Source organism: Zea mays, chromosome 2, assembly GCF_902167145.1.
Source record: "Zea mays cultivar B73 chromosome 2, Zm-B73-REFERENCE-NAM-5.0, whole genome shotgun sequence".
Lineage (NCBI taxonomy): Eukaryota > Viridiplantae > Streptophyta > Magnoliopsida > Poales > Poaceae > Zea > Zea mays.
Window position 1 is genome coordinate 227,251,849 of NC_050097.1, and position 13,598 is coordinate 227,265,446.

Consider the following 13,598-nt stretch of genomic DNA (forward strand, 5'->3'; position numbering starts at 1 on the left):
GATTGAAGATGATTGAGAGAGTTTTAATCCCTAGTAAATTAAAATCTTTTCCAATTCGTATTAATTCCCTAAAATCCATATGGATTCAAAATAACCAAACAAGCCCGTACAATTCTGATCCCGCCACTTTGTACCCGGCTGCGCGTGGCACGGGAGCAGTGCGAGGACACTCTACAGCCTACTACAAACAGGACCACCCACTGTTTATGCCCCACAATTTATCATTAATTACATGCTAAAGAGGAAGGCGAGACACGGTCTTTTCCCTTTTTTTTTCTTGAAAAAACTGACAGAATTTTTTCCTATGTCATCATCACTCCCTTGCGAGGGTAATTGAAAAAAAGCTCTTCACGAGAAGTAAGTCTCTACACGATTATATATACATATTATATTATATATACATATTATGTTTTAATTATATTTATAATTTAAATATTTAGAATTGTATCAATCTGTTAACTATCTCTTGTAATTGAAAACCAATATGGCGCCTCTTTACTGAACTGAATATTCAGATCATTCACGATAACCACATGTGCCCAACCGCAAACTGTGGCCTAGCTGCAAATATCTCGTGACCCCCGTCGGTCGCGTGTGCTAAAAAAAAACAAATAAACAAGTGCCTCTTTAGATCGATATCTCCTCAACATAATACCTTTCTAAATAAACGTTTTAAATTTTATCAAAGCAAAAAATAGACATTAATATAAATAGAAATAAAACTAAATAGTGGTGATAAACTAGGAGACACCGATTTCAAACTCCCTTAAATAAACAATATTATATGAAATAGAGAACAAAAAAATTACTTGCCTTACTCTTTTATAATAAAATATTATATATATATATATATATATATATATATATATAGTGTGAATGTACTAGAAACTATTGTTCCAATTGTTTGTTTATTTTTTCCCGTTGTTCTATTTACGAGGCCAAATGACAGGTAAGGATGAAAACGAACGGAAACAAATAGGAAAACCCCTCTTCTGTTTCTGTTTCCGCATTTTATTATTAGAAACATGCTCGGGTCGGTAATAGTCGAGAACGAAAACAGAAGCAGGATAAAACTCCTCAATGAAAAGTGGTCTAAAGGTTTAAACAACACCGGTTGCAGCTACATGTACACCATTAATAAACAAACAATAATGTAGTGTTGTCTCTTTTTATCTATTTGTTTTTTTGTTACTATGCTAGTCAATCATCAATTAGCCTTCAATATCATGTGCATCTATATTAAATAATGAGGTTTCTTTTAATTTTTTCGTTCATGTTAACTAGAATGGTCTCTTGTGCTACAATTTATCACATAAGGATAAAAGACTTTAGCTAATGCAGTAATGCATGTTGGGCTATTACTAAATTTCTCAAATACAGGATAAATACCTGTTCAACTCGGTTAAAATGAGCTCCACAAAAATAATGGGATAGATCCTCTCCTATTTCTAGATTTTTTTCGCAAATACAAAAACAAACCAGTTAAATATGAAAAACGTAGGGATCGGAACGAGATTTTGATCGTCCGTTTCAAGTTTTTCGCAAATACAAAAACAAACCAGTTAAATATGAAAAACGTAGGGATCGGAACGAGATTTTATTATTTTAATCGTCCGTTTCAAGTTTCAACGCTAGTGGCAGGGATCCGCGGCCCTAGTGGACCAGGCGAGGCAGCGAGCCACAGTGAACTCGTCGCGTGCCCCGCCTTATTTAACGCCCTCTCCCCGCAGCAGCAGCGGCACCTCCGGACGAAATCTGACCCGGGCCACCGTCGGCACTGCTCTGACATGGCGATCCGCTCCAAGGCCTGGATCTCGCTGCTGCTAGCGCTCGCCGCGGTGCTCTCCGCCCGGGCGGAGGAGCCCGCCGCGGCGGAGGCTGAGGCCGTGCTCACCCTCGACGTCGACAGCTTCGACGAGGCCGTCGCCAAGCACCCCTTCATGGTCGTCGAGTTCTACGCCCCATGGTGAGTTGCTCGCGCCCACCGCATGGCCGATTCGTCTAGTGTTACGGGTAGTTTTCGCGCTAGGATCCGTGAGGGTTTAGCCGGCTGGGATCGGAGGTTACGCTGTCGACTTGGAGAGATGCGTGGGTGCTCTCTCCAGATGCGCGGGACTTGTGTTTGGATTGGCTTCGGTGATGTGACTCGGTGTCTGGGGTCGCTGTTGGGCTTATTTTTTTAGTCGCTTTTCTTGGCGTGGATTTGTTTTGTTTTCTATGCACCCATGCTGCAGCGCGAATTTCCAGGTCCAGACTCAGATGAGTAGTGCTGAACTAGTGAACTGTACCTGCTGTATTATTTTTTTCGTCGATTTCTGTTTTGGTCTGGGCAATGGCTCAAGGATGATGAATCGCGGCTTTTGTTCACCTTTTGCGGTTGGTGTGCTTGATTTGACGTCTACTCTATGCCTTCTTCTTCTTTTTTTTTGGGTGGGGGGTTCACATGTACGGATTAAAGCCAACTATACAACGTGCTGTTGCTTCTGTGTGATTTATTACTGTTGGGACACACTTGCAAGTTGCAACCTTGCTGATGTGTGATTAACTGACTACTGTTGTTATCCTTACATGGTTTCTATTAATTGTTATAGCTAATGTAGTCAAATCGAATTTGCAGGTGTGGACATTGTAAGAACCTTGCTCCAGAGGTAATGCTTCTATCCTGTAGTCACTCCCTTCACTTAGGCAGCGTTTGGTTTCGGAGTATGGTGGATGAAGTCGCTCTGCTCTCAATTTGTTCTCAATTTGTTGTTGTTTGGATTGATTCTATGTAGAGGGTGAAGTAGTTCTAAAAATAGAAAATTATGCTCAAATGTGGAACTATTTGGCTCCTCAAAATCTCCCAAACGGAGCCGCTCTCAGGGATAGAACCGTTCCATCCCAATCGGCTTTGGGACCAAACGCTACCTTACAGAAGGGTTGTGTTCTGATTGGTTTACTATCATATTGCTAAACTGCGTTTTCTTTGATGTTTCAGTACGAGAATGCGGCCAAGGAACTTAGCAAGCATGACCCACCGATTGTTCTCGCTAAGGTTGATGCTAACGAGGAGAAGAACAGGCCGCTTGCTACCAAGTACGAGATACAAGGGTTCCCAACCCTCAAGATCTTCAGGAACCAGGGGAAGAACATTCAGGAATACAAGGGCCCTAGGGAGGCTGATGGCATTGTGGATTACTTGAAGAAGCAGGTTGGCCCTGCGTCCAAGGAGATCAAGTCAGCAGAAGGTGTGGCCGCCCATTTTGATGACAAGAAGATCTATATCGTAAGCTTCCAATTCGAAAATTTCCATGCGTTTCAATTTAAGTAAACATTTAATCTGTATTATGATGTGCATGCCAAGTGATGCTCTTTAGCTGACAACTGACTGATATTTGCAATTTTATAGGTTGGAATCTTCAAAGAATTCAGTGGCACTGAATTTACAAACTTCATGGAGCTTGCTGAGAAGCTGAGTTCTGATTATGACTTTGGACACACTTTGCACGCAAACCACCTCCCACGTGGTGATGCATCTGTGGAGGGGCCATTGATCAGGCTGCTGAAGCCTTTTGATGACCTTGTTGTTGACAGCAAGGTTTTACTCACATTCTCTGTTACATTTGGTGATAGTTTTGGTAGCACTCTTGTATTTTATGCTGATAATTAAGCATACCATCTATGCTAATGCCATGTGATTGTCACCAGTGACACATTGCTGCTACATTGTGCAGGATTTTGATGTTGCTGCTCTGGAGAAGTTTATTGATGCTAGCAGCACCCCTAGAGTTGTCACTTTTGACAATAATCCTGACAACCACCCATACCTCATGAAGTTCTTCCAAAGCTCAGCTCCCAAGGTAATAACATGACATTTCTGCTTGAATTAGTTTGTCGACCAACTGTTGGTTAACCTGGCTATTTTTTTATAACTTTAGTTGCTACTGGACATCAACTCAATTTGATCGCAAGCTACCATGGCTGCATCTAGCTAGCTTTGGTGTGCCATGTTAATTGTATTGAATGCAATGGTTGGCAATTTGGCGTATGCATCGCTTAATTGTGAAGTATATTTCTAGTGCCATCAACGAACTTTCTGGATTTATATAACATGTTGTTCTATTCATATTTTAAGTTTTCTGATTTGAAGCTATAAATATCGTGGGCTGGAAAAGGATGTTTACAGCATTGCACAATGGTTTTAAATTATTGATTATTTTGACTGTTCTGTGACACTAAATGATTGGCAGGCTATGCTGTTTTTGAACTTCTCCACGGGACCATTGGATTCTTTCAAGTCTGTTTACTATGCTGCCGCTGAGGAGTTCAAGGACAAGGAAATCAAGTTCCTTATTGGTGACATTGAAGCCAGCCAGGGTGCCTTCCAGGTTTGATTCTCATTCCCCCTTGTACATGATGCTTCTTAATTTATATCTAAACCATCTATGCTAACAGTTAAACTGTTGAAATGACAGTACTTTGGTCTGAAAGAGGACCAGACACCCCTTATCCTCATTCAGGATGGTGATTCCAAGAAGTTCTTGAAGGATCACATTGAGGCTGACCAGATTGTCTCTTGGTTGAAGGAGTACTTTGTAAGTATTGTTTGGACTTTAATACACTCTTGCGATTATTTGTTTCATTTGATTAATATGATTGTAGAGCTCATTGATCTACTATATTTGTAGGATGGCAAATTGACGCCGTTCAAGAAGTCTGAGCCTATTCCTGAGGTCAACAATGAGCCTGTTAAGGTTGTTGTGGCTGACAACATCCACGATGTGGTCTTCAAGTCTGGAAAAAATGGTATGCATCCTGATTATTCTGTTCTTCTTCACCAAATTACGAAGTTATTTATGGCATGCAAAATTTCAACAGAACTACGTTTAACAATGTAGTTCATTGTCTTTGTGACTTTGTCCCAGGGATGGAAATATTTTTACCATAGATTGAAATAATCTTGACATACCTAATTCCGTTGCAGTTCTTATTGAATTCTATGCCCCCTGGTGTGGGCACTGCAAGAAGCTGGCGCCCATCTTGGAAGAGGCAGCCACCACTCTTCTAAGTGACGAGGAAGTTGTGATTGCTAAGATGGTCTGCTTCTTCCCCATGAGTCTTGATCACCGTACGCCTCTTACAAAAAAAACCCATTGTGGCTTAACCCTACTCCTGTTTCCAGGACGCGACCGCCAATGACGTGCCCAGTGAGTTCGAGGTCCAAGGCTACCCAACCATGTACTTCGTGACTCCCAGCGGGAAGGTCACCTCCTACGACAGTGGCAGGACGGCGGATGACATCGTCGACTTCATCAACAAGAGCAAGGAGACCGCCAGCGCCGTCCAGGCGACGGCGACGGCATCTGGGAAGGCAGCTGACGCAGCCGAGAAGACCGAGCCCGTCAAGGACGAGCTGTAAACAGCCTTGGCGTGGACGCTATGGGTAATGGGACAGAGGAGGGGGGACAAAAGCTGGCGCCAACGTACTCGCCAAGCCTCCGGCTTTAGTTTTTGCGAGGGAAGAGGGCAAAGTAAGAGAATGGGAGGGAGGGGTCTGTGGCGTGTTTTGCTCTGGTGCGGCATGCCTGTGTATCCCATTGAGATTCTGTACAATTGCAAACAGAGAGCGGTACCTTTTTAGTTAATTATCAGAGATGACTGTAGAAAGAAACTGATTGTGGTGAGGTTGAGTGGACGAATAAATGGCGAGTCTGCCTCATTGGATGCATCATGAAACGGGCACTTTTGAGGAGGGATGGTAATGGGGAAATTTCCGTGGAGAATAGCTTTTAGCGTGTGTTTGGTTAGCGGGTTGATGCGGGTTTGAATGGGTTCAATCCACAACAACCTGCGTTTGGTTTAAAAAGGCTCACGGTTAGGTTAGTTCTGGGTCGAAATGCTTATTAAAAATGTAGGTTCTAGTGATTCCTCCACCTACTCTTCACCCTCCTTTCACACATACCTTATCCACTTGAGACCAGCACACGACGCGTCGCCACTGCTGGGACGAGGGACCTCCGCCGTCCTACCCTCCGACATTGACCCTTGTCTGTCTCCCGTCGTCCCCCCACTGGCCTGCCCTCTATAGTGCTGGCCTTCGTCAACGCAGTCAGAAGCTACACCTCCCACCGTCAATCCCTCGCTGGCCTGCCCTCTGATGCCGGCGTGTTCTCTAGTAGGCATAACCCACGAGTCTTGTTAGTATTGTCGTCAAACAGGTAAAGGTCAGTGCTCGTCATCATCTAGACAAGCCTGCTAGTCATGACAAATGTTACATCAATGAAATGCATTTTGATGTTGTTGGGATGTTCCTTTAATTATGACTGAAATGTAATAGTGAGACCTTATCACTAAAAATTTATGACTTGGTTAATAATGGCTTTAATTTATGTATATCGTGTGCTGATGGATTTATCAAATATTAAAATAGTGTCGGTTTCATTTATTTTGAATGGTGTTATCTTATTGAATTGAAGATATCATCCTGAGTGTGGTAATTTGACCAGGAAGATGACCATATTTAGTCCATCCCTCATCACAAAATAAATAAGAGATGGTGCAGCTCCAACACACTTTAACCCTGTAATCAAACAAGAAACTAGGTTCAACCTGTCATTAAAACCAAACAAGGAACAGGACCGACCCAATCCAGAAAAATGGGTCAGCTCCGACCTGACCCACATCGTTCCAAAACCAAACACATGCTTAATCTCTATCCATGCCAAGAAAAAAATTGTCTATGTGAAACGTTTGTCGGGGATATTTCTTTTCTATCCCTGTCCTCGTGGGAAAAACCCTTAAGGCCATGTTCGTTTCATCAATAAAACATATGGATTAAGGAAGATTGAAAGAGATTGAAGAGGATTTTGACTTCTAGGGGATTTGACCTCAATCTAGAAAACGAATAGGGCCTGACGGAGATTCTCGTTCTCGTTTAAATTATAATTAGGACATAGGTTCTTTGTTATTATTGCAAAAAATGTCACTATATATATTGTTAGATGTAAATATGTATATTAAAATAGACACATTTGTATAATAAATGATCGGGTAATTATTTATTTTATTATTATCTCTTACACGAAAATATCACCACAGACATATTTAATGGGTCCCCACCAGGAATGGTAATAAAGAATACTTTATCGTCCCTATCCTCATTTAGGGCTTGTTCGGTTAGCTCTCAATCCATGTGGATTGAGTGGGATTGGATGAGTTTAAATCCCAAGCAAGTCAAATTTCTTCTTAATTTTTTCCAATCCCGTCCAATCCATATGTATCGGGATTAACCGAACAAAGCCTTAACTGTGGGAGGTGGGAATTATTCCGTTTATATCGCATTGGAAAAAAACACCCCATCCCCATCTCTATTCCCTAATAAAAGAAATTTCATACGGGGAATCAGAGATTAGTGTCAATTGCCATCTCTAGATGTACCCAACACCAACGCTGGAAGCAACACTACTAATGTGTCCCCGCTGGGAGCAACTCCAAAGCTCTTTGGCTCACTCTGTACGTTGTGTTGAGGCTGTTACATTGTGTTTAAACTGGGTGAAAAATTCGGGTGTTGGATTATCTCATTTGGATTGAGTTAGAGGCCGAGGCAGATCTCTTGTGAGTAGGGTAACAATATACTCTAAATTTTACGCTATAAAATTGAAGGATCAAATGGGATGAGAATCGAACTCTATTTTTATTTATTTTAAAATTAAAAATAATTTAGAGCTCTAAAAAGTTATGAATAAATATTTAGATCACGATTCATTACCACCTCTATTCGTGAGGCATAACAACACAGCGCAGAAAATAAAAATACAAAACGAGGGCTGATACACTTTTTGTCCACATCGACTCTTCGTGGTTAGTGGGGAAAGACCGCTGCCACCATTTTAACATTGTCCCGGATGTCGATCTTAGCGAGTTAGCCTCACCTATGGTTATCCTAAAGGTACGCACTTAAGTTTTATTCGCTGGTTAGAGCTACAGGGTTAAGATCTTATAGTTCTAAGGCTATCCGTCTATCTCCAGCAGTCTCTATATCCCACCTCTTATTTCAAAATCCACTATGTAAATAATGCAATTTATAGTGCAAAATAGTGTTTTGCATGTCCATATCCACGCTCCGTTAGAGATGGTCTAATAAGACCATCAGAGCCAAGATTTGGCCTCTAAATTCTTCGGCTTTTACGATATGGTCGAGTCCTTTTAATCTATAGCAAGTAGGAGAAAGAATTACTCATGTGGCCCAATCCCTAACCCTAAGACTATGTCTAGATACGGAAAGGTCCTCGCATGCATTTTTATGTGTCCACGTTCCACTATTCACCTTCCAACAGAGAGCGAATGAGGACGCACAAAATAAGCGCTTGGGCTCTCGGCACCCCATATCTACAGGTTTCTCTCTCCTCCATAGGTCTATGTACGCATCCCATGCATGTTCACCGAAAGCGATCTCTTTTTTGCGTATGCGCATCCATCCTTAATTCCACAAACTCTAACCAAAAGATCATAAATCATACTCACCCAAGCAAATAAAGAAAGAAGAAAAAGCTCAGCGCCCTTACCTTGACCGTCGGTCAGAGACACAGCACCGACCCTAGCGAGGGTCAAGTGGTGCCCTTGATTTGGGCCCCTAGGTGAGTGGGGCCTTATCTCAAGTACCAGCCCACCAAATAAAGTTTACGCAGGCGCAACCGAACGACGTTTCAGTTTCCATTTCTTGTCATTGCCGATTTGTATGCCCTTGCCCTAAGATTGTCTCCACTATATAGGGTAAAATAAGGGACACAAAACTATAGATTACACTATTTGACACTTGTCGGAGAGGAAATTCTCCGGCCGTGTGATGGAACGCACCCGCCCTAAATCCTAAGATGAGGAGGGGCCTAAGCGTTTTGTCTGTCTACTAAGCGATGAACGAACACAAGAACACTGTCGGGGACCATAATTAGGGGTACCCTCAAGACGCCTAATTCTCAGCTGGTAACCCCCATCAGCATAAAGCTGCAAAGGCCTGATGGGTACGATTAAGTCAGGGATCAGTCCACACGAGTGACTCGATCACGCTTCGCCCGAGCCTAGCCTCGGCCAAGGGCAGCCGACCTCGAGAGACTTCCGGCTCGCCCGAGGCCCCCCATTTTACGGCGGACACACCTCCGGCTCGCCCGAGGCCTTGGCTTCGCTTAGAAGCAACCCTGACTAAATCGTCGCGCCGACTGACCAGGTTGCAGGAGCATTTAACGCAAAGGTGGCCTGACACCTTTATCCTGACACGCGCCCCCCGGCAGAGCCGAATTGACCGCCATCACTCCACCGCTCTACTGACCAGTCTGACAGAAGGACAGCGCCGCCTGCGCCACTCCGACTGCAGTGCCACTCGACAGAGTGAGTCTGACAGGCAGTCAGGCCTTGCCAAAGGCGCCATAGGAAACTCCGCTCCGCCCGACCCCAGGGCTCGGACTCGGGCTAAGACCCGGAAGACGGCGAACTCCGCTCCGCCCGACCCCAGGGCTCGGACTCGGGCTAAGACCCGGAAGACGGCGAACTCCGTTCCGCCCGACCCCAGGGCTCGGACTCAGGCTAAGACCCGGAAGACGGCGAACTCCGCTCCGCCCGACCCCAGGGCTCGGACTCGGGCTAAGACCCGGAAGACGGCGAACTCCGCTCCGCCCGACCCCAGGGCTCGGACTCGGGCTAAGACCCGGAAGACGGCGAACTCCGCTCCGCCCGACCCAGGGCTCGGACTCGGGCTCAGAAGACGACGAAACTCCGCCTCGCCCGACCCCAGGGCTCGGACTCCGCCCTGGCCTCGGCCGAACGATCTCCGCCTCGCCCGACCCGGGGGCTCGGGCTCGGCCTCGGCCACGGAAGACAGACTCGACCTCAGCTTCGGAGGAGCTCCCACGTCGCCCGACCTAAGGCACAGGCCCGTCACGTCAACGGGGAGCGCCATCATCATCCTACCCCGAGCCGACTCGGGTCGCGGAGAACAAGACCGGTGTCCCATCTGGCCAGCTCCGCCATATGGGCAATGATGGCGCCCCGCAAGCTCTGTGACGACGGCGGCTCTCAGCTCTCTTACGGAAGCAGGGCAACGTCAGCAAGGACTCGACCGCTCCAACAGCTGTCCCTCCGCCAGGCTCCGTCGCTCCTCCGACAGCCACGACATCACGCCAGCAAGGTGCCAAGACCTCTCCGGCTGCCACATTGGCATGTACCCAGGGCGCTAGCTCTCTCTCTCCGCTAGACACGTAGCACTCTGCTACCCCCCATTGTACACCTGGATCCTCTCCTTACGACTATAAAAGGAAGGACCAGGGCCTTCTTAGAGAAGGTTGGCCGCGCGGGGACGAGGACGAGACAAGCGCTCTCTTGGGGCCGCTCGCTTCCCTCACCCGCGTGGACGCTTGTAACCCCCCTACTGCAAGCGCACCCGACCTGGGCGCGGGACGAACACGAAGGCCGCGGGATCTCCACCTCTCTCACGCCCGTCTCCGGCCACCTCGCCTCTCCCCCCTTCGCGCTCGCCCACGCGCTCGACCCATCTGGGCTGGGGCACGCAGCGCATTCACTCGTCGGCTCGGGGACCCCCCGGTCTCGAAACGCCGACAGTTGGCGCGCCAGGTAGGGGCCTGCTGCGTGTTGACGAACAGCTTCCCGTCAAGCTCCAGATGGGCAGTCTTCAGCAACCTCCGGCCCGGGACGGTGCTCCGTTTCGGGAGCCTTGAGTTCATGTCCTTCGACGGCAGCTACGACATGATACTTCTCCCACCGCCGCGCGACGACGACAATGGCGGCCGACAACCCGCCCGCCGGCGGCGGAATCGGCGACATCTTCCCCGCGCGGCGGAAGAACAGCGTTCGAGCTCGTCCCGTCCTCTCCCCCGCCAACGGAGGAGGAGGCGGGGCAACCAAGGCCAAGCGGGAGGCCGCGCTTCGTCGGCTGTCGGGCGAATCGACGTCCCCAGCGCCCCGACGGAAGGCACGCCGGACGTCGACCTCGCGTTCGAGACGAAGGCAAGCGCCGTCCCCCCGCGACACGTCGACCCCGAGCAAGAAGACGACGCCAGCGCGCTCGCGGAAAGCCTGCAGGACGTCGCCCTCGTACCTGAGATGACGGTGCAACCAGTTCCCGATGTGACTACGTCGCTCCTCGTCGACCAAAAGGTACTGACTAACTCCCATGTTACGTCATTTCGACTCGGCCTCAACCCGCCAAGCGAACTCGCTTTGGCGGGCGCTCTCATCGAGGCGAGTGCAACCCCACTGGGGTTTCGTATGCGGTCGCCTTGGGACCGGTTGACGGACGTCTCAACCTACGGGCCCTCTGGGTCCGAGGAAGATGACGATCCCAGCATCTGTTGGGATTTCTCCGGACTTGGCAACCCCAGTGCCATGCGGGACTTCATGACCGCATGTGACTACTGCCTCTCCGACGGTTCCGACGGAAGCCGCAGTCTAGACGACGAGGGCTGCGGCCCAAGCCGCGAATGTTTCCACATCGAGCTAGGGGATCCCTCCGAAGGCAACCGTCTTGGCATGCCGGAGGACGGTGATCTTCCTAGGCCGGTGCCTCGCGCCGATATCCCGCGGGAGCTAGCTGTGGTCCCCGCTCCGACGGGGGGTTACGACCCACAACTCGAGCAAGTCCGCGAGGCGCAGGCCAGGCTCAACGAGGGAACAGGAGCGCTTGAGCCGATCCGTCGGGACGTCGGGCAGGTATGGGCGGGCCAACCCCCGGCCGGAGAAATACGTCACCTGCCCCAAGGTCTCCAGCACCGCGTCGCCAACGATGTCAGGGTCAGGCCGCCGCCCGCATCCAGCGGGGTTGGCCAGAATCTGGCAGCCGCAGCGATGCTCCTCCGCGCGATGCCGGAGCCATCAACCACCGAGGGTCGGCGAATCCAGGGAGAGCTCAAGAATCTCCTGGAAGGCGCTGCGGCCCGACGGGCCGAGAGCACTGCCTCCCGAAGGCAGGGATACCCCTCGGAACCTCATGCCGCGACTTCCCGATTCATGCGGGAAGCCTCGGTCTACACCGGGCGCACGCGTAACACCGCGCCTGCGGCCCCGGGCCACCTCGGCAACGAGCACCATCGACGCGACCGTCGGGCCCACCTCGACGAAAGGGTGCGCCGAGGCTACCACCCCAGGCGTGGGGGACGCTACGACAGCGGGGAGGATCGGAGTCCCTCGCCCGAACCACCCGGTCCGCAGGCCTTCAGTCGGGCCATCCGACGGGCGCCGTTCCCGACCCGTTTCCGACCCCCGACTACTATCACGAAGTACTCGGGGGAAACGAGACCGGAACTGTGGCTCGCGGACTACCGCCTGGCCTGCCAACTGGGTGGGACGGACGACGACAACCTCATCATCCGCAACCTCCCCCTGTTCCTCTCCGACACTGCTCGCGCCTGGTTGGAACACCTGCCTCCGGGGCAGATCTCCAACTGGGACGACTTGGTCCAAGCCTTCGCCGGCAATTTCCAGGGCACATACGTGCGCCCCGGGAATTCCTGGGACCTTCGAAGCTGCCGGCAACAGCCGGGAGAGTCGCTCCGGGACTACATCCGGCGATTCTCGAAGCAGCGCACTGAGCTGCCCAACATCACCGACTCGGATGTCATCGGCGCGTTCCTCGCTGGCACCACTTGCCGCGACCTGGTGAGCAAGCTGGGTCGCAAGACCCCCACCAGGGCGAGCGAGCTGATGGACATCGCCACCAAGTTCGCCTCTGGCCAGGAGGCGGTTGAGGCTATCTTCCGAAAGGACAAGCAGCCCCAGGGCCGCCCATCGGAAGAGGCTCCCGAGGCGTCTACTCCGCGCGGCGCCAAGAAGAAAGGCAAGAAGAAGTCGCAATCGAAACGCGACGCCGCTGACGCGGACCTTGTCGCCGCCGCCGAGTACAAAAACCCTCGGAAGCCCCCCGGAGGTGCTAACCTCTTCGACAAGATGCTCAAGGAGCCGTGCCCCTACCATCAGGGGCCCGTCAAGCACACCCTCGAGGAGTGCATCATGCTTCGGCGTCACTTCCACAGGGCCGGGCCACCCGCCGAGGGTGGCAGGGCCCGCGACGACGACAAGAACGAAGATCACCAAGCAGGAGAGTTCCCTGAGGTCCGCGACTGCTTCATGGTCTACGGAGGGCATGCGGCGAATGCCTCGGCTCGGCATCGCAAGCAAGAGCGCCGGGAGGTCTGCTCGGTGAGGGTGGCGGCGCCAGTCTACCTAGACTGGTCCGACAAGCCCATCACCTTCGACCAGGCAGACCACCCCGACCACGTGCCGAGCCCGGGGAAATACCCGCTCGTCGTCGACCCTGTCATTGGCAACGTCAGGCTCACCAAGGTCCTGATGGATGGGGGCGGCTGCCTCAACATCATCTACGCCGAGACCCTCAAGCTCCTGCGCGTCGATCTGTCCTCCGTCCGGGCAGGCGCTGCGCCCTTCCACGGGATCGTACCTGGGAAGCGCGTCCAGCCCCTCGGGCGACTCGACCTCCCCGTCTGCTTCGGAACGCCCTCCAACTTCCGAAGGGAGACCCTGACGTTCGAGGTGGTCGGGTTCCGAGGAACCTACCACGCTGTACTGGGGAGGCCATGCTACGCGAAGTTCATGGC

General features: G+C 50.3%; 1 protein-coding gene across 1 annotated transcript; it reads left to right on the forward strand.

Annotated features, from left to right (window-relative positions):
- The first annotated feature begins 1,740 nt into the window (after positions 1-1,740).
- On the forward strand, positions 1,741-5,710 carry LOC606410 (protein disulfide isomerase 2). The gene is made up of 10 exons (NM_001112285.2): positions 1,741-1,966; positions 2,618-2,648; positions 2,978-3,265; positions 3,389-3,577; positions 3,714-3,839; positions 4,230-4,367; positions 4,455-4,574; positions 4,668-4,785; positions 4,964-5,076; positions 5,162-5,710. The coding sequence occupies exons 1-10, from the start codon at positions 1,788-1,790 to the stop codon at positions 5,396-5,398; spliced, it is 1,539 nt and encodes a 512-aa protein (NP_001105755.1). The 5' UTR covers positions 1,741-1,787; the 3' UTR covers positions 5,399-5,710.
- The last annotated feature ends 7,888 nt before the right edge of the window (positions 5,711-13,598 follow it).

Coding starts and splice junctions, on each gene's coding strand:
- LOC606410 (NM_001112285.2), top strand. CDS start 1,788: ATGGCGATCCGCTCCAAGGCCTGGATCTCGCTGCTGCTAGCGCTCGCC. Junction 3,578..3,713: donor ACCTTGTTGTTGACAGCAAG/GTTTTACTCACA, acceptor TACATTGTGCAG/GATTTTGATGTTGCTGCTCT. Junction 5,077..5,161: donor AAGTTGTGATTGCTAAGATG/GTCTGCTTCTTC, acceptor TCCTGTTTCCAG/GACGCGACCGCCAATGACGT.